This window comes from Zalophus californianus, chromosome 9 (assembly GCF_009762305.2).
Source record: "Zalophus californianus isolate mZalCal1 chromosome 9, mZalCal1.pri.v2, whole genome shotgun sequence".
Taxonomy (NCBI): Eukaryota; Metazoa; Chordata; class Mammalia; order Carnivora; family Otariidae; genus Zalophus; species Zalophus californianus.
In genome coordinates, this window is record NC_045603.1 from 90,367,471 (window position 1) to 90,392,364 (window position 24,894).

General features: G+C 36.8%; 1 protein-coding gene across 2 annotated transcripts; it reads right to left on the minus strand.

Annotated features, from left to right (window-relative positions):
• Positions 1-5,696: 5,696 nt before the first annotated feature.
• Positions 5,697-22,886, minus strand: LOC113922585 (serine/threonine kinase receptor associated protein). Of its 2 annotated transcripts, none has more exons than XM_027594634.2 (10): positions 22,450-22,886; positions 21,606-21,741; positions 15,539-15,620; positions 14,886-14,958; positions 12,233-12,329; positions 11,429-11,566; positions 9,919-10,055; positions 7,868-8,017; positions 7,016-7,078; positions 5,697-6,269 (listed from the first exon to the last, which is right to left on the minus strand). In XM_027594634.2, exons 1-10 carry the CDS (start codon positions 22,559-22,561, stop codon positions 6,208-6,210), a joined length of 1,050 nt encoding a protein of 349 aa, XP_027450435.2. In that variant the 5' UTR covers positions 22,562-22,886; the 3' UTR covers positions 5,697-6,207. The 2 variants fall into 2 exon arrangements, with proteins under 2 accessions (XP_027450435.2, XP_027450434.2); XM_027594633.2 differs by having other exon boundaries at positions 7,016-7,081; positions 22,450-22,885.
• Positions 22,887-24,894: the final 2,008 nt, after the last annotated feature.

The window sequence follows — 24,894 nt, forward strand, 5'->3', positions numbered from 1 at the left end:
GTAGAAGCAAGGAGAACTAGGCAAAAGTATGAATGTCATAACTGACATATTTCAGAACTGGAAGGACACTTAGAGAACATCTAATTCCTACTTCACGGTGAAATAAGAAAGTAAGAATTATATTGAGTTTTTTATAGAAGCTAAATTTATTCAATTTAAATAACAGTTCTTTACTCTGAGACCAGTTCTTTCACTACCAACTTGGATTTTTAAAAATGTCTTTTACGAAGACTGTGGTGTTAGAAAAAAAAAAGTAACCTCACTTGTCAAGATTAGAAGCAAACCATTCTATCTTGCCCTGATCTACTCCTTTTCTTCTTTGATCGATTGGTCCACAAAATCCCAAAGTTAGAGAATCATTGATAGAATAAATATATAATACTAAGTGCTCCCTATGAGTTAAGTTCTTACATCAATTATCATTATTTCAAAAAAGAAAATCAGATATTTCCAAAAAAATCTGTGTGAGAACTGCCATCTCCTTTCACAGAAAGAAACTAAGGCGCAAGAAATTAGTCTAAGTTCTAGAGGATGGTTTAAAACCCAGGCAATATAACCCTACAGACCACACAAGTGCTGTTTCCACTATCTTGCTGAAGCCAAACTCATTAGACCACCCATTTAACCTCTGAAAGTCAGGTTCTCCATATATAAAATGGGTACTATCTTACCTTCATTGGGTTATTGAAGATATTCTGACAAAGTTCTACTCTCTCATTAATTATATAGAGTGACTCAACCTGTGAAGTATTATTACTGTCCATTAGCTATCATGTAGAGGCTTTGGCCTTGTTTCCACAGGTAAATTTGTTAGATGCCTCCTTTGTGTCTTCAGGAACTCTGTTGATTCTATCCTGGTCTAGGTGGCACTCTACCCACTGGCAATTGTGCATTCCTATAAACAAAGAAAAGTGAATTCCCCTAGTTTAAGAGCCAATATGTATAGTAACTTATATGGTAACCCAATAGGAATCACTTTTTGTTTCAAAATGTTAATCCTCCCGGTGTAAAACATAGGTAGCTACTAAAGAAATGTTTTCCCCTAGTCTGCATTTTCAATTCCCATTTTGTTGTTGCTCCTTCTGGAAAATTACATCTATGTGCCCTATCCCTCTACCCTAAGTCTCAAAAAAGAAAAGGCAGCTCAATTAATAATTCCACTGAATTTGAACTACTAAAAATGTAACATCTTAAATTATAAATTATGGCACATATTTACCATACTATTTTATAGCCATTAAAAAGAATGTGTTGAACTTTACTGATAGGAAAAATTCTCAAGACAATTTACTGACCACACTCAATCCTGGTTTCTTGGGCAAAACCTCTCGATGATATTAAAACTGAGAAGTAATGATACACAAAGTGAAATGACTAAAAACTAGGTGGGAATTCAGTTTCCATAACCTACTGCACAGTAGGACATAAAGAGGAGGCTCTATAAGAAAAACGGAATGGGAAACAATGGGTGGAGATGAGACCATCATACAAGCTGGACTCTCCTAGGTAAATGGGCCTCAGATTGCCTTTGACTGTACATGGGCAAGGGCTTTGAATGGATTCCTACCATGTCTGCTTCTTCAGTGAACAGGATGTCTGCTGCATGCGGGATAACTGGAAAATTATCTTCCTGGTCTGTTAAGATTTGTTGCTAATTTAGGCCCTTGTTTCAACAACTTTTGAGCACTTACTAGCATACCAGCCTCTTTTCTAGGCAAAGGGTAGTACTGTTGAAGATGAAAAATAGGTAAGATAATTTCAGATAGTGATAAGAACTATGAATAAAACAAAGGCAAAAGAATAAGTGACAAGAGAAGGGATACAGGAGGACTTGAGACCCAAATTACAAGAAAGGGTTAGCCATGCAAATATTTAGGGAAGAGTGGACCAAGTAGTGGACATAGCAAGCCAAGTGAAAAGGCCTTGAGATGGAAATGAAGCCACCATGGCTACAGCAGTGCAAGCAAGCAAAGGAAAAATGAAAAGGTCATAGAAGGCCAAAGTCTGATCATAATAAAAAATAGTGGTATAATGGGAAGCCACTACGGATTTATATAAGGCAGTCCCCTGGCCTCTTCAAATCCTAAAGCAATCACCTTTCCTGCCATGTAGAGGGTGGATGGCATGAGGGCAGGGTAGGGGAGCAGGGACAAGAAGGGTAGTCAACAAGGCATGGCAATAGTATCAAGTGAGAAATAAAGAGCCTGGCCTAGAGGGATAACAATGGAGAAGAGGCAAGGTAGATTGAGAAAAGCCCACAGGACTTGTGTATAAAACAGAAACGGGGATGAGAAGGAACTCAAAGGACTTCTATTTTTTTTTTTAAAGATTTTATTCTAGAGAGAGGGAGAGAGCAAGAGAGCGAGAGACAGCATGAGCAAGAGAGAAGCAGAGAGAGAGAATCTCAAGCAGACTCCGTGCTGAGCACAGAACCTGACTCGGGGCTCAATCCCAAGACACTGTGATCGTGACCTGAGCCAAAACCAAGAGTCGGCCACTTAACTGACTGAGCCACCCAGGTGCCCCAGGGACTTCTCTTTTAGTTTGAACAAGTAATAGGTAGTGCTGGTTACTGGAATAAATAATAAGTTGAGAGAGAAATCAGTTTCGTTGAAAAATTAAGATTTGTCTTAAGTAAGTCTGAGATACTTACAAAGGTTAAGGTGCAACACTCAACTATGCCATTAAACTGTGGTACTCAGGGAGACAGACTGGATATACAAATTTAGAAGGTATCAGAAAATACTGAATGTCTTAATAATAGATGTGGTTTTTATTCCCCCTTTGGAGAAATGGAACTAGGAAGTACAGCCCAGTGGAAAAGGAAGAATTGGCAAATATAGGAGCAGTCAGAAAAGTATAAGGAAAACCAAGAGTGTGGTTTCATAGCAATGAAAAAAATTTATTTCAAAAACAAGTCAGGCGCGCCTGGGTGGGGTGGCTCAGTTGGTTAAGCGTTTGCCTTTGGTTCAGGTCATGATCCCGGGGTCCTGAAATCCAGCCCCGCATCGGGCTCCCTGCTCAGCAGGGAGTCTGCTTCTCCCTCTGCCTCTCCCCCTGGCCTGTGCTCTCTCTCTCACTCAATCTCTCTCTCTCAAATAGATAAAATCTTTAAAAAAAAAAAAAAGTCAGCAGACAAGTACTGATTGCTGCCGAAGTTTTAGTAAAACAAGAGCAGAAAAGTGATAGGTTAGAAACATGAATAACACTGGAGACTTTGACAAATGCAACTTAAGTAGATATGTACTTGACCTTTTTGCTCAAGTTAATTATACTAGAAGATTCTACCATTACATAGTGTGATAGGCAGACTAACAGCCTCCAAAAGATGTCCATGTCCCCCCGCCCACACACACAGATGTCCATGTCCTAATTCCTAGAACCTACAAATATGACCTTATATGGCAAAGAGTTTGTAGATGTCATTAAGAATCTTGAACTGGGGAAATTACTCCAGGTAGGTCCAATGTAGTCACACATGGCCTTTTTTTTTTTTTTTTTTTTTAAGTGAAGGAGGGTGGCAGGTGAGTCTAAGATTTGAAGATACTAAGCTGCTGGCTTTGAAGACAGAGGAAGGGACCATGAGCCAAGGAATGTCAGCTTTTAGAAGCAAGAAAATGCAAGGAACCAGAGGCTCTCCTGGAGTCCTTCAGAAGAAATGCAACCCTGTTAACATCTTGATTTTTAGATTAGTGAGACTCATTTTGGACCTCCTTAATTGTAAGACAAATTTGTGATAATCTGTTACAGCAGCAACAGAAAATACACAAAGGTTACCAAACTGGTTGTTTCCATAGTCTGCTAGGTGGTCTGTACCCAGTATATATGACTACAAAAAAGGTTAGCCTTAAGCCAAATAGTAGGGGTCCCTGAAGTGGCATATTCAGTTAAGCGTCCAACTCATGGTTTCGGCTCAGGTCACAATCTCAGGGTTATGGGATCGAGCCCCGTGCATCGGGCTCTGCACTTAGTTGAGTCTGCTTAATCTCTGAAAACATGTCCTGTTATTAAGAACAAAAGCAGCAGGGTGCTTGGCTGGCTCAGTACATGGAGCATGTGACTCTTGATTTCAGGGTTGTAGGTTTGAGCCCCACATTGGATAGAGAGATTACTTACGAATAAAAAAAAAAAATCTTAAGGAAAAAAAAACAAGAACAGAAGTAGCTAATGTTCAAAAACAACTCTATTAATCTGGCAAAAGCTGAAAACTGAAATGACTTACCTGAGTAACCAGTATCTAAAAATGGGCTAAAAGCTTAAGAACTTGACAGTTTGTATCAACCCAGAGATGTGACCATCATGAACATTCTAGTCACAAAAGAAATATAAGGTGTGGTATGACAGAACTTCATGGCCTGAAATTCTCCAACTTACAAACAACTCAAAACAACTTTCATAGATTCTAAGCTATCTGCCACCCTGTGATGTGTAAGCATGTATCGGTGTATCGTCTTTAGATTTTTATAAAACCTAAGTAGACGAAATCCCCTTGAATCATAAATTTCATAAATATCCAGCAATTTCATGATTCCACTCTGGCGCATATAAATCTCAACTTTAAGGTAAGTCAGATTCTGACTAGACTCTAAGCAGGCATGGTACAGACAATATTGCTACAGCAAAGCAGAGGACCAGGCATGTGGCAAGATGACACAAAACTACCATCCTATGAGACCGTGTGTGGCTGGTCAGTGGCTATCTATCCCCATGACATACCTCTCTTGGCCTTCTGGAGGCTGTCATAGCCAACAGTGCTTTCTTAGGACTACCACAAATCCCTGGAAACTTACTCTTTGCTTGGTTATTTCTTGTAAGAAAAGTCATCAAGGGTCATTCACAAGATGAAAAAGGAGACAAAAAGCAATTTGACAAGAGATGTTATTCATTGGTCGAAAGTATTTCCATTACTAGTTTAATATACTCCTATTTTAAAAAATAAGTACAAGTATAAACCCAGTTGACCCATTTTATTAGAAGGTTGGTAAAAAGGTTTTTTGAATGCCATCTGCACTTAAAGGATAAAGTAAAATAAACATTGCAGATCTATAAACATCCCACTTTTTTCTATCTGCATACACACATACAGATACACAAAAGTGCCATTAATGGTCACTGAATTTTTTTTTTTAAAGATTTTATTTATTCATTCATGAGAGAGGGAGGGGGGGGGAGAGAGAGAGAGAGAGAGAGAGAAGCAGAGGGAGAAGCAGGCTCCCAAGGAGCAGGGAGCCTAATGCGGGACTCGATCCCAGGACCCTGGGATCATGACCTGAGCCGAAGGCAGACACTTAACCATCTGAGCCACCCAGGCGCCCCAATGCTCACTGAATTTTAACAGATTTGGGGGATGGTGCGATTTTAAGCGATTTTCCTGCTTTCTGCCAATTCTGACTCACCTTTTTTTTTTCTTATAACTACCATGTGTCATTTAAGTAAGTCATTACTCTGAAATTTTTTTAAAAAGCAGGTCAAGCACTTCTATCCAATGCAAGAGGAAGGTAAATGCAAACCCATCGAAAAACATGGAAATTTTAAAAATCCAGTACAAGTAACTGAATTTCAAAATTAGGAAACAGTATGTTTACTAAAGATTGTTTAACCATATTGTCTTTTGATATAGTTATAATGTAGAAAAACTTTCTGGCAATTTCCATTTATAAACTCAAATCTCGATTTTTCCCAGGAAACAAACATTGTTTTGTTTAGAGGCATTTTATTTAGACAACTAAAACAATTAGATGTTCAGAAGCAATGTACAATGAAAGAGAAATCAAACCAATTACTTTATCATGTATTCCCTCTTCTTTACAACTAAAGCAAAAAAAAAAAAAAAAAAAGGCTTTCTGCTTTAAGGGAAAAGTCAGAAAAATAGGCCAATATATTTTTCTTCTCCATAATAACATAAACAGCTACAAGAAATCTAACTGTAATAAGAGAAACTGGATGTTGGCTTGCACATATTCATTAAAAAGACAACAGGCCATCATACCACAAGAGCCTAATTCCACCTGCCTTCATCTGATACTCTTGCCTTTTCACGTACAGGTAACACCAAGTTAGTTCCAGCACTGGAGCTAATTCACATTCCCCATTATTTACTGCTCATGTTTGCCTTAAGCAGAGAGTAACTCTGGGAGGCTGATGCTTTTCTCTGCTTGCTTGTTTTAGTCCATAACTTGTACATTATCTGTGGCATATGCCTAATGCTCAGGCCTTCACTTCAGGAGTTGAACTATAGATGGAATCTGAATTCTCTGAAGCAATTTCTTCTGTAATGAAAAAATGACAATTAAAAAAACCCCGCATTAGTCAACTTAAGAAAATTTCTGTGTAACGAAGGCATAAAAAGATTTTTTCAGTGTGCTGGTGAGGGGAGGCAAAAGAGAACAAGGGCACATACCATTCATGACTAGACTCATGGCACTGAAAATGCAATGAAAAAATAGTTCCTATATTTCACCCATCAAACTCTTTTATACCATAACTGAACTTCCCAGGGTCCCCTCTTCTAGGCTAAGCTTTCAGTGATTCCAACTATCTAGTAAGCACTGAATTAAAGCCTTATCTTGAAAGATCTGGCCCCCTCCTTTATTTATTCAAGTTTCAAACAATATTATATGATCGGTGCATCTTACAATCTGTAATTCTAGATTTGGGAAACAGCACTTGGTACATAGTAAGCGCTCAATAAATGTTAAATAACAAATATAACTGTGACAATTTGTTTTTTTATTTTAGCAACTGCCTCAAGTTAGACTCCAAGGACTATAAGAGTAATCACCTCAGATCCACACTATATCTCCATGACTGAACTATGCAGTAGATACTTAAAATATTTATTTTATAAACATGTATATAAAAATACATATGTATATAAAAATACATATACATAAACTTTCCATTATTTAAGTATGTTCATATTTAATAAATTTCCTTTGTCAACAAGTAAAACTCACCTAACACTTCAATTTTAAATCCCCCAGGATTCTACAAAAGTTAATTCATTAGTATTTACCTAGCTCCTCTTCTGTTGTCTCTGGAAAACTGATCTTTGGCTTTGCCAGCTCACCACTATCTTCTTCTATGAAAAGAAAAGCAATCATGATTATGTGAATTACAGTATTACCAACAATTTCCAGTATTTAATAAGAAGAGTACACCAACACTATTCTAAGCAATGAGCTACAAAACCTAATAGGAACCTCTCCTTTTTTAATAACTGATTCTAAAATAGTATGTCTTTCCTCAAAGTTCACTTTTAAGTTCATACCACAACTACTTTGGGATCAATAACTAAGTATTTTTATTAAAAACATGTCTACCGGGAGCCTGGGTGGCTCAGTTGGTTAAGCGACTGCCTTCGGCTCAGGTCATGATCCTGGAGTCCCGGGATCGAGTCCCGCATCGGGCTCCCTGCTCGGCGGGGAGTCTGCTTCTCCCTCTGGCCCTCTTCCCTCTCGTGCTCTCTATCTCTCATTCTCTCTCTCTCAAATAAATAAATAAAATCTTAAAAAAAACAAATAAAAAAAACACATGTCTACCTTATTAATAAGAATCAGTGAGTAATACCAGAGATTAAATACATTTACTTAGAAATTCTTTATATTGCCCTATGGCAAATTGTGAAATAGGTCCATGTCATTCACTAAAGGATCTAGTGTAAAGAAATTCAGGAATAGAAAACACAAACAAACACACACACACACACACACACAAAGAACAGAAAACACAACAAAAAAATTTAACCAAACAAAATAACACAGTAGCCAATTTATAATTATGGGCTTCTCTGATTAAACCATATCAAATAAGTTAAAATCTACAGCACCCCCCCTTAACTTGATAACTTTGAATACAAATTGCTTACCAGGAAGTACACATTTCCAAAGGCCATATGTTTTTCCTACCACAGTTTGCCATAGTCTCAATGTTCCATCTTCAGAACCACTGGCATAGAGTTCTCCATCAGGACTAAATCTCACACAGTGAATAGGACCAAAGTGTCCTTTGTAGGATTCTGAAAAAGAGGAGAAGGGCTATTAGATAATTTAATACTTAAATGTTGGTTAAGTATTGATACACTAAGGAAAATACTGTCTGTATTATTGGGAAGATGTGAAAATCTTAAGTGCAAATTCAAAGAACTAAACTTCATTAAAAATAAAGTGATTCTTATCACAAAGTGGTACATAATGTCTACCATTTCTCTGTAAAATTACCCCCTTCCAATTCTAACACACATTATGGTGTCATACTGTCCCTCTTAAAACATATATATATGGCTTCATGTCCCAAAAAGGGTGAAGGGAGTAAATTTTACAGAAAGCAGATCTAAAGTCTGTCAGTTCAATTCCAATTTCCACATTCTAAACTCACTGCCTATTTACCAGGGAACCAATTCTTATTATGACCACAGAGAGCCACCAGATGGAGCTCTTTTACACAGTCTGCCTCTTAATTTCCTACCAGACTAGAGTCTACTAGTCATTCTGTCACACAGAACATGAAGATTCAAGATCAATGCCGATCCTTAAATATTTTAGTCTGGGGAATTTAATGAGAAAATGTACAGGTCAGTAGTAGTTTTGTTCTGTTTAAGTCATATCCTTATTTATGAACTTTCCTCTTCTATTTTTCTAATGCCTCGTCACCTTTGTGTTTTCCAAGTCTTTACTATTTTACTAGACCAATGCTTGCTTCTATTCTGTTTTCAGGTCCATTCAACTCAAGGACCCTCATCTTTTCCCATCTCTGTCCAACCAGAGAGTATCAAGAGAGTATTATCACGACAGTACAAATTCTCATGAGAGTAGAAAGAATATGAGAGGTTTGGAATGAGAATAAGCTGGGGTCCAAGGTCTGGTGTTCACTACTGTGACCACAGATCTCAGGCAGGTAATTTACCTCTTTTTCAAAAAGAATAAAAAGTGTGACCACAACATTCTGAAACTCTGAAAACTGACGTTAAATAATAAAAAAGGATCTCTGATTTAAAAGTCACATAGTCAAACAATAAAGGGTGAACCATAAGCAATTATAATAGATTCTATATGGTCCATTCACCAAACTTCCACTAGTCCAACCCAAATCCATTAGTTTTCCCAAAAAAAAAACAAAACATAAGGCTGTCTTTTGTTCTTTGTGTATAATTCTAACAAGCTTAATTTCACTGGGTGGTAAAGCAGGACAGCTAGACAAAGTAGCAGCTTACAGAAAAAGAAATTATAAAAACTAAATATGCTAGTTCAAAAAGAAAATTTTGTGAAGGCTAAAAGTAGATACTGAGAACCATGATTATGACAAACCTAGTCAATCAGATAAATGTAAAATTAGATATACATTAACTTCAAATTAATCTTAACATGCCCTTCCCCTTCATGAAGGACTATTATGAAAATGGAAGCAAAAGTCAGACTCCAAAAAAAATCCAAACAAACAAAAATCCCCTCCAATTCAGATGCCTAAGGTATCCCTATAATACACCATAGCTGTTTTTTGCCCACACTATTCTCAATAGAGCTTAGAGATTCTTACATTGGCAAAAGGGGGAGCCAGGTAGATGGGACTACATACCAGCACTATACTTCAGAAAAAACAAATACCCTTACATCTGTTTAACATGATTTTGATGTAAGACTGCCTCCTCCTACCCCCAATAAATATACTGCCCTATTGTATAGACTACCAGAATATGATGAACTTAAGTTAAAAGGAAAAGGTAAAATTGAGAATCTGGCATGCTTTGTTTACACCTCTGTAAATACTTCTACCAAAAATGGAAAAAAACCTTTACTTTTTTCACTTGGAAATAACAAGCTTTAGTTAGCTGAAAAATTTGCTGAGGTGTTAATTACTGAAACCTACCATTTGATAAATGTAACCGTATCATTTTAAGGGAGGAAAAAGAGAGCAACTCACCTAATTCTTCTCCACTATTATAATCATACTTATAAAGTTTAAAGTCTTCACCACCTGCAACAAGAAATTCTTTCTCAGGATGAAGAGATGCAGAATTGATGGTTGCAGGAGCTTCAAAGGACTTAATTGGGTCCAAACTGGAAAATAATTTAAATAATATTTATAAATTTTTAATACTACATAAACAATACCAGGAAACAATTACTTTTAAAGTGTTCCTAATTTCTGAAACCCAAGAAATGATTATATCTTCATTTAGTCAAACACAGTGATGTTAAAAAAAAAAAGCCCTCTAAATAATATTAGCAAAAGTCCAGAAGGATACTATGCCAAGTGTAGTTCATTCCAGGAATACAAAAACACTTTGTGCAGTGAGTGCTTTCCTGGAAATGACTGTGCTGGCTAATTAACAATAGTATGGCTAATATATTTGGATTTTTGCATTGAAAGAAATTTAATTCTGTATTGTTTGATTTTTCCATGACAACCACGCATTATCTTTGAGAACAGAAAATGTTTTATAATAAGTAATTAACATAACGGATTATTTATACATTATTCTCAATTGCTGAAAATTTATAAGCTTCTGTAACAAAACCTTCAATACCACAAAAATATAAAAACTGCTAGAGATGGTTCTATTTTTACTATCGAACTTTTGAAAGAATAACCAAATTTGGAACTACAGCTATAATAAGAATCAATGCACACGAACAGCTTCATAAGAACATCAATGAGTTTGGACATCAGCTCTTTTCAGACAAACTGAAACATAATTTAGTAAAACCTATAATGCAATACACCTAGCAAAAATATTTTCAAACAGTTTTTAATAGCTAAGAATAGTTTAAAATAAAAAATCAAAATTATACTCATAGAGCCCTAGTAACTAAAAAAATACCCACACAAACACACACATATAATGTTATACATGTGTAGCAAAGAAAAAAAGACTAATGGAAAATACAACTACCATTAACAGTCTGGCATCTATGGTTGAAGAATAGTGGGCAAATTTTTTAAAATTATCTTTTCCAAATTTTCAACAAGGGCACTTAACTACATTTATAGTCACAAAAAAATTAAATCTGTTTTTAAAAAACATCATTAGATCTACACAAACTTCAGAATAGAAGAAAAAAATCACTATTTCTCTAAAATTATAAAGGGAAAATTAATAAGAGAATCAAGATGACAGTGGCTTTATACAGTAATGAACATTAATTATAACACCAGTCTAGCAATCCTTTTAAGAAAAATATAATTTAAAAAAAAAAAGAAAATTTAGAAGTTACTAAATTTTACCAATAATGTTCCCTAAATATTGGAAATTAACTGGATTAATTCCTCAGTATATCAAATTCTTAAAATACATATTAATAATAGTATGGAAACTTTTCCCCATATTATATAGTATAGGCCAAGATTTGCCTTTTTAAAGAGTTAAATACCTTTCACATGTGCCTTCCAATTTTTAAGATACCAAAAAAAAAGTATTTCTTGGACATACCTTACTGCACTATGAAAAGCAATAGATCGTCCATAGGTTATTACCAAGATCTCTCCCTCAGGAATATATTCCATACTGCTAACAGACATATTAAAAGTTAGAGATTTCACTTCTGTCATGGTAGCATGATCCCAAAGGCTGCAAAAAAGGAAGAGGAAAATATGGTGGTATTTACTCATTTAAAAAAAAACTTAAGTCCCAATTATATCTACAGATTAACCAATGAAGAATAATCACAGTTGTAGTAAAATCTCCTATATTCCAACTCATAAGTTATAGATGATACAGAGAAATTTGGGATTCCTATACAATGTTAAATTACTTGGTATCCTGTTGGTGAAGTCAACTTTAATACTTAAATATACCTCCCTTAGCAAACTATGCTATAAGACATTAAGTCCCAATCTTACCAATTTTAGCGTCACTCTAAAGAACAGTTCTTACACTCTGTGAATCTGATGATAGCTATATATATTTCCACAGGAAAAAAATCGGGTATCAGCACACAAAATTATGTATACAGTATCAGGAGTTTCATGGACCCCCCTCCATAGCCAGCTTGTCCACTTAATCAGGTTAAGAGCAGAGGCTTAGAAAGATGTCAGTAATTTTAATTGTCTTGTGGATTCTGCTCTAGGTTTGTAACAGTAAATGGATAGCTCCAGAAAAATGTGACCTATGTGCAGCTTAAGTTTCAATGTTTAGAGATAATCCTTCATACATAGAGTTATGAGAAGTATTTAAAATATAATCACTAAGGTCAAATATTTTTCAACTTTAAATCACTAAAGAAAAATTACTTACCGGACAGTTTTATCATCAGCTGAAAGAATCTGTTTATCCTCACTGCACCATAGAGCTTTTTTAATACCAGAGGTGTGACCGCTGATTTCCTTAGGTTCTTAAAATGAAACAATTTAAATTACATTTGTTAATACTTGCTTTTTTAAACTGAGCAATACTGGAACAATTAAATATGTAAAAAGAAAAGAAGTACACTTCAAATTAAACTGCAACTTTTCAAAGCCCAACACAATGCAAACTTACAGTTTCCACAAAATACATTTGGTATTCTACACTGGAACAAAAATTTATCTGCATGACAAAGAACCCAAGAACAATGCTGCTATAAGTATCTGGGAGTGAATACACCACTCCCTCCAGGCTATGTTTCTGCTTTCAAAAGCATTACTGTAGCACAATGAAATAAAAAAAAAGCTAATCCAACATCACCACTAACACTGGGACCCTCGTCCAAGCCACTGTTGGTAGAAACAGGAAAAAAGAGGGAAGTAGGCTGACAGGAGAAAAAGAGAGTAAAAAACAATGCAGTAATTCCCAAGAATATTTCTACAATGAGATCAAAGCTTCAAAAAACAAAACAAAACAAAACACCACCAGGAACCTCTGTTGGAGACTTTCCCTTCAAAAGATTAAAAAAAAAAAAGAACAACTGCTCACTGTTATCTTTGGGCAAATGCAGATGCTGGAGGCAAAGCCATCCAACCCTACTTTGATTTTGGGCAAGTTACTTAACCTGCTGAAGTAAAGGTTACTTAGCCCTTTCATTTCTTCATCTGTAAAATGGGATAACAATAGTTACTACACCTCACAGTTTGAGTATGAGGATCAAATGAGAATATACATCTAAGGTTTCTAACCTGGAGTCTGACATACAGTAAAAGCAGTTAATTGCTATTATTTCTATTGCCAGTACAGCGGAAGAACCACTTTCAAAAAGCAGCTTTGAGAGGGGCCTAAGGCCTGAACTACCTTGCTAAGTCAGAAAGGCACACTGATTGAGGTCCGAGTACTTTGCTATGTTTTGGCATAAAGTTATAAAAGAGAATGAAGAGAAATACCTCCAGGTGCCAATGAAGAATAATCTAAAAATGTAGTCTGTTTGTTCATCTTAGAAATGCTTTTAGGAAAGAGACGATCTTGAGAATAACTGCTTAATATCCAATGTAGCTTTGACTTTCCTACAAACTTCTCAAGTTCATAAATTAATAAATAATACCCACGATACAAAACGTAAGACTATAAAATAAATAAAACAAAATCCTGTTCATCATAATCTGGTAGCTTTTGAAATATATATTATATATTATGTGACTAGAAAAGCATTAAGATACTACAAAAAAGATGAATATGTGGACCAGGGAAGAAAAGGCATCTTTTATGACTTCCGCACAGTAAGAGAATTCATAAAGGAAATAAATTTCACCACCAAAAACTTTACAGTGTGTATACCATAAACCTTATTAACAAAATTTAAAAGCAAATGACAAATCAAAATATAATAAAGAACTTTAAAACCAGTAAGAAGATGAACATCACAACAGATAAATTGGCAAAGGGCATAAACAGACTATTATTAACAAAGAACACATTAAAATGTTATTCAACAGTATTTTAATCTCATGAATAATTTTTTTTCAAGTTCACAATATCACAGAATCACTTTCCTTCTATTAAATTGGAAAAGACAAAGTTAGTTATCAGCATTTGCCAGAAGAGGTTAGCTATAGATATGTACTTTTATACTTTGGTGGAGCACACTTCAGTAATACCTACCAAAGGCTTCCAAGTGTATCTCCCTTTTTGTCCCAACAATTCTATTTCTATGTAGTTATTCTATAGAAGTAATTGTGGAAATATTTTGCAGCTATAAGGATGTTAAGCATAACACCACTTATATTTAAAATTTGTAAATAGCCCAAATGGGCCACAGTAAGAGACTGGTTAATCGACTTATTCATAACATGAAAAACAATATAGTCATTAAAAACAGTAGAATATTTAAGGACATGAAAAAATTGTAATTTTTTAAATTTTAAAAATTCTTCTGATTAGCTAATATATTCATATGGTTCAAAAATCTGAACAAAATATGCACACACTAAAATTCTCACCCTTCTACAGACAACCATTCTTTCTTACCAAAAAGTAGTAACACTGCTATGTACCTTTTTAAACTTAAATGATAAAAATTTGGCAAGATGAATTTTTAATTTGTAAGAAAACTATGTAAGCACAATGTAGCAACATTAAAAAAAGATATCTGCATAGATAAAAGACTGGAAGGGACGCCTGGGTGGCTCAGTCGGTTAAGCGGCTGCCTTTGGCCCGGGTCATGATCCCAGGGTACTGGGATCAAGTCCCACATCGGGCTCCTTGCTCAGCAGGGAGCCTGCTTCTCCCTCTCTCTCCCTCTGCTTGTGCTCGCTCTGTCAAATAAAATCTTAAAAAAAAAAAAAAAGAAAAGACTGAAAGACTATGAACCAAAAATTAAAAAATATTAGTAGTGATTATACTGGATGATGAATTGTTTTCATTTTTCTCTTTGTGACTATCTTTAATTTCAAATCTGAGTACGGAACATGATTCCTTTAATCAAGAAAACTTATTTAAATTAAAAGAAAATACAATACAAACACATATAAATTATACTTACCTGCTTCAGGCTTGTTCAAATCATATATGCGTAACAGTTTATCCTGTCCCCCGGTTAACAGGTAATTACTATCCTGAAAACACACACAAGCACACTGTTTACAGAGGAGCCATTTTAATAGCTACTATCTCTTTGAAACTTCTTCAACACCAACCAAAATCCAAATGAAGTTTGCAGACATCACAAAGAAATGCAATACATGCCAATTACTTCTGAGATGATACTAGAGAACATTTATTCTTCTAATTGCCAAAACCCTTTAAGCTCTACCGTTCAAATGCATTATGCCACCTACCACAAGAATATTCTCCAGCTGCCCTGATCCTGCCCTGATCCCCTCCCTCCTAAGTAACACCTCTTTGATGATCTCAAATTTATCCTCTCTTCTGAAAGTAGTGAGGAAACATTATCTGCACATTTTAGATGTTTGTTGCTACTGATGGAGAACTGACCCAAGAGTTCCATGGTATCTTAGGATTAACCAAGGAACTAAATTTGTACAGCTTAATCTGCAATTAAATCATATATAAGCCAATATACACCTAACATCGCCCCCCAAAAAATATAGAATATACAAACCAAATACATGACCATTATTACATCCTATAATAACAGCAATTTTACTCCCTAAAATAAATTCCATTTTCTGATACCTGTGTAAAATCCACAGTCTTGACAATGTGTTTATGAGCCAGGGTCATCAATTCATCTCCTGAGACAGCATCCCACACTTTGCTAAAAGTAAAAAGTAAAATTAAAAGATAAATACAATGGTAATTTTGATGATAACCAAGTAAGTTAGGTATGCGAAATGTTATATAAGTGAATTATAAGTCTCCCATTCTAATATCCCTCACTGTTAAGATTCATTTGATTAAATATTCTAATGAGTCTAAAAGAAAAGAAATTTATCCCCGTAGAAGCCATATAACCAATCTAATTTTGACAATGGAAAAGATCTACAAATTTAAGTAAATGAGATCAATGAACCAGCCCATCCTTACTTTTAGCCTACAGCAATAATATCCTTTTAGCAAGGCTGTAAGACATTTTAACCAATTTTAAGTTTCATCTTTCCAATTTGTCTCTCTATTCTCATGTACATGCAAAACAAAAAAAACAAACAAAAAAAATGAAAAAAAAGAAATCCTAAAAAGAATTTACAGGAGAATGAAAGGCCCTGATACAGGTTACATAAAATTTTAAATCAAGACAGTAAAGAAGAAACTTTCTCCCCATGTCTTCCTCAGAGTTGACTCTTAAAATTCTCAAATTCTTTTTTTTTTAAGATTTTATTTATTTGAGAGAGAGAATGAGATAGAGAGAGCATGAGAGGGCGGAGGGTCAGAGGGAGAAGCAGACTCCCCACTGAGCAGGCAGCCCGATGTGAGACTCAATCCCGGGACTCCAGGATCATGATCTGAGCCGAAGGCAGTCGCTTAAGCAACTGAGCCACCCAGACGCCCAAAATTCTCAAATTCTAATCCAATTAACTTCCCCCCAAAATATCCCAGCCTTTGATTATATAATGTTAACACAGGATTTTTAACCTCTCAACTGTTTCTCTGACCCCCTCCAACCCAAAATATACGTGTGGTTTTGTGTCTATACACATATATATGTATGCATTACATTAGGGAATCATGGTTAAATAATACATTAGAAAAATACTGTAAGGGGTTCTCCCAATAAAAAAGATTAAAGAAGGGGGGGAAAAAGTTCATTTTATAACAGAAGAGGTCATTGAAAAATAAACAAGAAAACTTTGCTTACTGGGAAAAGAACTGTTAAGAGTAAACAAGCTATGCTCCATATTTTCATTTTAATATAACTGACATTTATTTTTAAAAATAAAGGGAACAATAAATGGGGGTTGGGGGGAGAGCATGATCAAAGTAGTATCATCCAGGAGGGGCCAAGAGATCTATAGTCTTTTCCCTCCTATTTAGAAACACCACTAAAATTGAAGATGACACTCTCTGACAGAGCATGCTCTAATCACTTGTACTAACTTTGGCCTATTTCGTTATTCACAGTTAAGAGTCCTAAAAAGGGCTTACAGCCCTAAAAGTATTCTGGAATAACCTAAATGTTTTCTAATGTATTCTTCAATCTCCAGGCATGAAACTGATATCACCTAGCTGGCTGCAAGGCTCAAATCAGGGCAATGAAGCACCATTAACAGTATCCTTTCCTCAGCGAACCCTGCAGCATTTATTTCCTGCACAACTCAAGTACTTGTCACCTCCCTAAACTACTGATCCACCTTATATCCCGTTTCGTGCATATATTAATGCTGTCTGTTCAATACTTTTCATACCCTGAGAACAGACTTACCACAAGTCTCAAAAGAGATGCTTAACTTATTTTTTTTTTTAAGATTTTATTTATTTATTTGACAGAGACACAGCGAGAGAGGGAACACAAGCAGGGGGAGTGGGAGAGGGAGAAGCAGGCTTCCTGTGGAGCAGAGAGCCCAATGCAGGGCTCTCGATCCCAGGACCCTCAGACCATGACCCGAGCCGAAAGACGCCTAACAACTGAGCCACCCATGCGCCCCCCGCTTTTTAAAATTATTTATTTATTTATTTATTTACTTAACTTTTTAAAAGCCCTAATAAAAAATTAAGCTTTTCTGGGTGAAAAACATTGCCTAGCTATCTTAACATGTTGACTAAGTCATCAAAAAGGAGGTAATACCACCTTCAATTTATCAACAACCTTATTCAGAGAAAAATTGACCTTCCCATTGTCTTTTACAAGAGAGAAAAGTGATCATACACTTTGGTTATCTATAGACTTCAGGGCCCAACTCCAGATCTATTTAATCATCCTCTGGAACAGAGCACAATTATGTTCTCCACTTTTGGCACTCTCTCCAGATGATTTTAACGAGAGGAAAGTGGAGATGCTAAGAAGAGGATCATGGGAAGTAAAGCTTATATTAGCTTCATGAATTAAAATATAGTAAGAGGAGGGTGTTTCAGGGAATAGTGTCCTCATCACCTGACTCAACTGCCTGAATTACCTCAAGATAACATTCCCAACTGACCCACAGACCAACTCTGCTGAATATATTTGCTCCAAAAGAACCAAATTTTCTTCTACATAAACATGACATTAATGAATTTTCTGAGAAACGTAAGAATGGGGGAGGTGGGGAGAACTTCCTAAAAATGATTTATACCAGCTATGATTAATCAAGTTGGGGAAGCTATTCTTTAGCTGGTTCAAGCTCCATAACAGCAAGCTCCATACAAATCATTAAAAGAGAATATACATAACACTCCCACTCTTCAAAGACAGACACTGAACAAATGAGGAGTAAGACTCAGCTACTATTTATTGAGCAGCTACTATGCAAAAGACGCTATGCTAGTCTCCAAGGATATAAGTGGAAAAAGATCTCTCAAATCCTCCCAATAACCATGTGGTTTTACACCCATCTTAAGATACCAAAGCCGAAGTTTTAAGAAGCCACCCATGATCAAACTGGAAACACAAAGCATAACTAGCACATGGACTCAGGCCTAACCAAAGTGAATGCTTACATCTTTCTTGCCATGATATAGTGGGAGACTGGGGCAGGGAGCAAAAGCATGTCTTCTTAATATTTAAGAACCTTCTTTGCACAAAACCAGGAAGTTTCATGGCCTTAGCCACAGAAGTTCCAAAATGACAAATACGAATTTGGTCTAGCGGGAATGGGAGCTATCATCGTGACCCCACACACATAACACTTACATACTCATTAGATTTTAAGCAATGTTCTCAATATTAGAAACATTTTAACTCATTTATTCACAACTGACATATGAGATAAGCGCTATTTCTATTCTCATCTTTATAGATGATGACATGAGAAAAAGAGGTTAAATAAATTCCCAAGGTCACAGGATTCGGGTGCAGAATCAGGCTCCAGGGCTCACGCTTCTAATGCTACTTGTAAACACAGACACTGAGACTTGAAATGTTAAGGATAAAAACAACACTGAATACCTATCCAGAGACATGTCCTGGAATGTGGGACTTGGGCTATGAATGGTTTGTAAGTGACCTAAATAAAGATAACTGTTCCTCCGGCAGCAAGATACAATCCTGACTACTCTTTCCAAGACTCAATATATTAAGTATTTAAAGTGCCGTATTTTTTCACGCCTTTTTTCTTGCTCCATTTCAGAGGCCGTTATCACATGCAGTAATTTCCGTCTACTTCTTTATCTTCCAGAGGACTGGTAACATCATTTGATCAAATGTACAAACCGAGAGTCTTCACAGATTTTACAGAGACAGGCATCCTTCCCAACAAGCTTTCGTACAAAGTCTCTTAAAGATCAGGGCAAGACCATCAGGCAGAAGGTGACAGGGCATTTTACTCACGTAAATAACAATGATGGACAGGGCCCAGAATTGAGGTTAACAAAAGCTTATCCTTTCAGAATTGTAATTCAAAAATTTGTCTTTTTTTAATGCTGTTTATAGAGTCTAACATCTTGTTACATTTAAAACTTATTATGTTTAATTTAAAATACCACTTTATTAACTTACCACAGCAGACTGGGACCTAGTTTCAATAATGACATTTTTAAAATCCACCTACCAAACCTCTGAAATCTTGAGTTGAAAATCCCAATTTCTACCTCTGTTACAAAATCAATGGCATTCATTCCCAATGACAATGTTCCTACTAGACTGAGCAAAAAACAAATTTTGGAGAAGTGAAGGGGGAAAAAAAAGCTAAACTCATGGCAATCAGACACAAGTGTTCCAGAAGCAAAACCAAGATCTATAATTCATCCATTCTTTACCCTCTACTTTAGAAAACTTCCTCTAGTTATTTACTCAACAAACATAAGGTATTAAATAAGCCAGAGAATATAAAAAATATAACCTGACCTCAAGAAGCAAGAACACATAAATCAATTAAGTACTACAAAGTGCCAGAAGTTTTAACACAGGACACGGAATGAACACTTTCACTGTAAGCCTTCCATCTGAGAATCACTTTTACCAAATTAACAAAGGAGAATGACACATTACAAGTAGCATGCTGACATCTAAAGCAACATCTGGCCTGAAGCTGCTGACATTAAAGGATTTATATAAATTCAAGCAGCTCCTTATTTTATCAGTATTACATACAATCAAAACAGGGCACAGCACAAAACTTTACAATGGCTATGCATAAAGACATACTTGAAATCTAGTCATTGAAGGCACAGAAAAAAGTTCAGGCTGCTGACATATATAACTTTTTTACGGATCTCTCATCTCAAATTTAATACCAGGTAAGCACCACATCACCCTCTCCTTATTTAAAAACTTTTAACTTGTTTTTTAATTTTACATACATAAAATTCATTCTGTGGTATAGAAATTTACATGTTTCAACAATGCATAGTCATGTATCCATCATCACAATCAATCTGCCTTCATTTTTTATAATAAACTTTGTACATTTGATTTGCTTAAAACAAAGGAGCAGCATATTTACAACTGCTCCTAGTTTGGAACTCTGTGAAAGAAAAAGGAGAAAGAAAAACAAGACTTGAGTCTAACAAGGTTTACTATCATACGCAATAGCTCTTGACGTCGCCTTCCTCAGTTTAAACATTTAAGGGTCTGCTATGTCATAAACACAATTAGGAACTAGAATACCAAGATTATGTAAAATATGAAAGTGCCCTGAAGGAGAAAGTAGGTCATTGCAAGTCACTCTAACATATGCAAAAGCCAAAAACCAAAATAGGTAAAGTGTATTCTGGCAAGAAGAAGTTTAGTATAACTAGACTGTAGGGCATATGATGTGCAGTGTCAGATAATACTGATAAACTAGGATAAGGCCAAATTTTAAACTGGCCAACAACTGAAATTTAACCTTTAGGCCAGTGATTCTAAGGCTTAACATCAGAATCAACTAGAACTTTAGGAAAGAAAAAAACAGATGTTGGGGACTCCATCCCCAGACCAATAAAATCAGAATTTGTCAGACACATGCATGTGAATATTTTAAAGCTTCCCCGGTTATTTTTGGGTTCACTCAAGGTCATGAACCACTGAAACTGCACAGGGAAGGCAGGAAGATCATTAGAGAAGTGACATGATGAAATTTGTTTTTAGGAAGACTATGGAAGATGAAAAGACAGGAAAGGTACTAGTGGCAGAGGCATAAAAAACAGAGAACATTCTGCTGGTAGAATCAACAAAGCAGACGTAAGGAAAAAAATCAAGAATATTTAAATTTTACCTTAAAAAACTTAGAAAATGAAGAGTAATTGAGTTTAGTAATTGAGTTTAAATATGGGTAAAGCCAGTTAACAAAACCGGAGTAAGACAGGGCTAAAAATCTGGGCCATCAGCACTAGGGCATCACAGAAGTGTGTGATATCACTCAGGAAGCACATGTTGAGCATTTTTAAAAACCACCACCAAGATTCATTATCTAGAGTGCTTGTCAGTAATGCAAATTCCTGGGTCCCAATCCAGACATACAGAATAAGTCATTTAAAGTCTCTGAAAATTGATGAGAACCACTGAAGAGAAAAAAAAAAAAAAAAAAGAAGAAAGGACCAGAGTAGAGTTTTAGTGAGATCAAACATCATGTGCTCTATATGGGAGGCTTTGGGTCAGAATTTTATGAATAACTGAGGCTGAAGTTTTGAGTACTTCACAACACAATCCATGGAGATCTTCCAAACTGGCCGATTTGGCTATACTTACGCAGTGAAATCTGCAGCTGCTGTAGCTGCTTTGGTGGCATCCTTATTCAATGTCGCGCCCCAAACAGCACCCTTATGACCCAAAAATGTTCCAATCCAGTCTCCGGTATCTCCCTGGCGTAGCATAGGTTTCCCGTCTAAAACACATTTAAAAACTGTGATTTAGAAGTTCAAATTACTTAAAATCTAAGACTCAAACATAAAGTGATCGTGTCAAATAACAAAGTGTTAAACTGCTTTTGTTGTGTAACTATTCTCATTTACTGGGGTCACTAAGAAACGTTCAGAAATAAATTAACTGAAGAGACAAGCCAGACATTCTCACTGAAGCATTTGTAAATCGGTGGGAATACTGATTTGCATCAAAATAACCTAGATTTGAGTCTTATTTTGGACAAACTTTTTAACCTGAACCTGTTTGCAACTGAAAAATGGGCCTAATACCACATAGGAATGTCCAGTAAAGGCAATGACAAGTCTCTAAAATAAAGAAAGGTATTACTCGCCTGGCCTCCTGTTTTCTCTATTCCCCATATCCTTGAAAGATTACAGTATATGATGGCAGAGGCGTCTAGGCAAGTGTACAGTCCCGCTTCTCCAAAAATAGCAATAAAAGCGAAATGAGAGCCCCAAGTTGGGGGCAGTACTTAGCCTCGTCAGAGAATCAGAAAAGCCTTCCTTGACTCCAGCTGCGGAATCCCTAATACAGTGTTTTCCCTATCAGACCACTGTTGGCCCCAATCTCAAAGACTGAGATCCCCCGTTCCGCACTGGGGAGTACCCGCCACTCTACCTTCCGGCCCAGTCCTAGTCGTCAGGGACCCGGATCCAGGGGCCCTGCTCACCTTTGCAAGCGCTGATTAAAAAATAGCCATAGGGCGTGATGCCACTGAAGGCCAAATCGACCACAGGCCGCGTGTGGCCCGAGCAGGTGAGCGGCGTCTGCCTCATTGCCATGGCGGCAGTGAACCGAGCGATCCGGATGTGGAGCCGAGGGTCGTCTTGTCTTTTCTTTCCTCTGCCGCAGAGCCTCTGGCTCAAGGCCCCCGCCCTGACACTGGGGGCTGGGGCTGGGCCGAGAAACAGGAAAAAGAGGCCAATCGGGTAGCACCGAGGTCAGGAAAGGGTTGGGGATGGGTCAGGGAGTCTGCGGCGGGCGACCGACAGCCGCCAAGGGAGGGAAAGGGAGGGAGGGAGGAAAGTAGGGGAGGGGGAGAACCGGAGAACCGGCGGCCACGACCCGCACCGTCCACACCGGTACTGGCAGGAAGTGACGATCCCAATGACGCCAAGCGTCCGCGGGAAGTGACGATCTAGCGAGAAGGCAAGCTTGCCCGGTAGCGGAGCGATTAAGACAGCAGCGCGCAGGCGCGAGATCAGCGCACGTTGGGCACGTGATGCCGGCCCCACGCCGGCTACGTACGCATGGAGGAGCTCTGGACTTTGCCGCGGAGTTCCCCGGCGCCAAGCTCTGACCAGTCGGAAACGTCCTTTCTGTCTCCGGGCGGAGTCTGGTGAGTGCGAAAGCTGTGACTTCTCGTCTCAGACTCTGGACCCGGCGGCCCCTGTGGATTAGGCGCCAAGCAATACAACTGGCTGGACTGTGCTTGCTGTCTGAACATCTAATCTAGAATGGACAACCAGAGTAGTTCCCAGCGGCGGCCCAAACCAGCAAACATCCTCTAAGAACTTTTTTTTTCAGTTCTTTTTAACAACTACAAAGGCAGCCCCTCTGGGGTTGTCGTTAAGGCCCATAAGAAAAATAATTTCTCCAGGGACTATGTAAAAATTCCTGTACTGCTAGCATTTTAGACATGAGTGTTATGTGACTTTAAATACAGTTAAATTTAAATCGCTTTCCCTTTTAAGGACTTTGAAGGTCTCTAGAGCAGTGGTCCCCAAACTTTTTTGATAAAATATTCACATCAGTAAAACTTGAATCGGCACTCCCATTATGGGGATAATAATGTGTATATTAAATGCGTGTGCATTATAATTAGGCAAAAACATACTAGAAGAATCTAAAAACTAAATATAAATAGAAACTCTGGTATGATCTTCCTGCAGGCAGCCCACTTAGGGTATGGGTATCACTGCTCTGTGTAACAACCGGACTTCTTGGTTGTCTTCTCATACAAAACCTTTGTAAGCAGGAAAAGTCCTATCTGGGGCAAGTTGTTTCTTTCCTTTGTTACTAGACTGTAAACCGAAGACAGAGATTTTTGTGATTCTTTCACCACTTTATCCCCAATACTGTAATATATTAGCACATACCGAAAAATAGCACAAATGATTGAATGTTTCCTTCTCCGTCATCTTTTTTGTAATAAACGTGTATCGTATTTCAAAATTCAAGTCTTGAATGGGGACTTGAAGTACTTCCACAGTCTATTTTGTTCATTCATCTATAGTACAGACTTGCCATATATGTTTTCCATTATCTTTGATTCTACTTCCTCTGTGCCAACCTCACCCTATGGTCCAACACACACAGAGACTCCATTCATACGCTTAAATATGAGCTGCTTCATGGCAATGGTTATGACTTTGGCATCTTTGTACTCTAGTACTGAAGAGCGAATGGCATTTAGTGGATGCTCAACAAATGATTGTTTACTGATTAAATACATTACTGATGGACGTAAATAAAAAGTTAAAACAGCTAGTCAGTCAAAAATATATATCCATTTGCTCCTCATTGTGTGTAGATAAGCATATAACTGATATGTCTCTAAAGAATGTGTATGACTATGTAGTGACAGATGGTAACTATCCTTATGGTGATGAGCATTGCATAATGTATAGAATTGTCATATCATTACGTTGTACATCTGAAGCTAATATAACATTGTATGTCAATGATAGTTCATTTTTTTAAAAAAAGGAAACGGGAAAATTGGTTTTTAAAAAGTGTACTTCCTCCTCATTTGGATTGTGGTTTTTGAGAGTATTATGCATCCTGATCAATGGTAGGGACTTCAAGGGGAGTTTAGTATTAGAAGACAGATTAATGCAATTAATGTAATATCACTCCAACACAGTATTCTATTAGATGTTTAGATAATCCAAGAAGGCATAAGTGTTGAAAAGAAAGTTACAAATCTGTAATGATTTAAAGATTATTTATGGAGATTATATATAAAGAAAAATGTTTTAAAGATCTAATATAAATTACTGGAAGTAATGAAAGTTTAGCAAGTTTGCTGGATTTTTATTTATTTGTTTTTTTAAAGATTTTATTTATTTGACAGAGAGATACAGTGAGAGAGGGAACACAAGCAGGGGGAGTG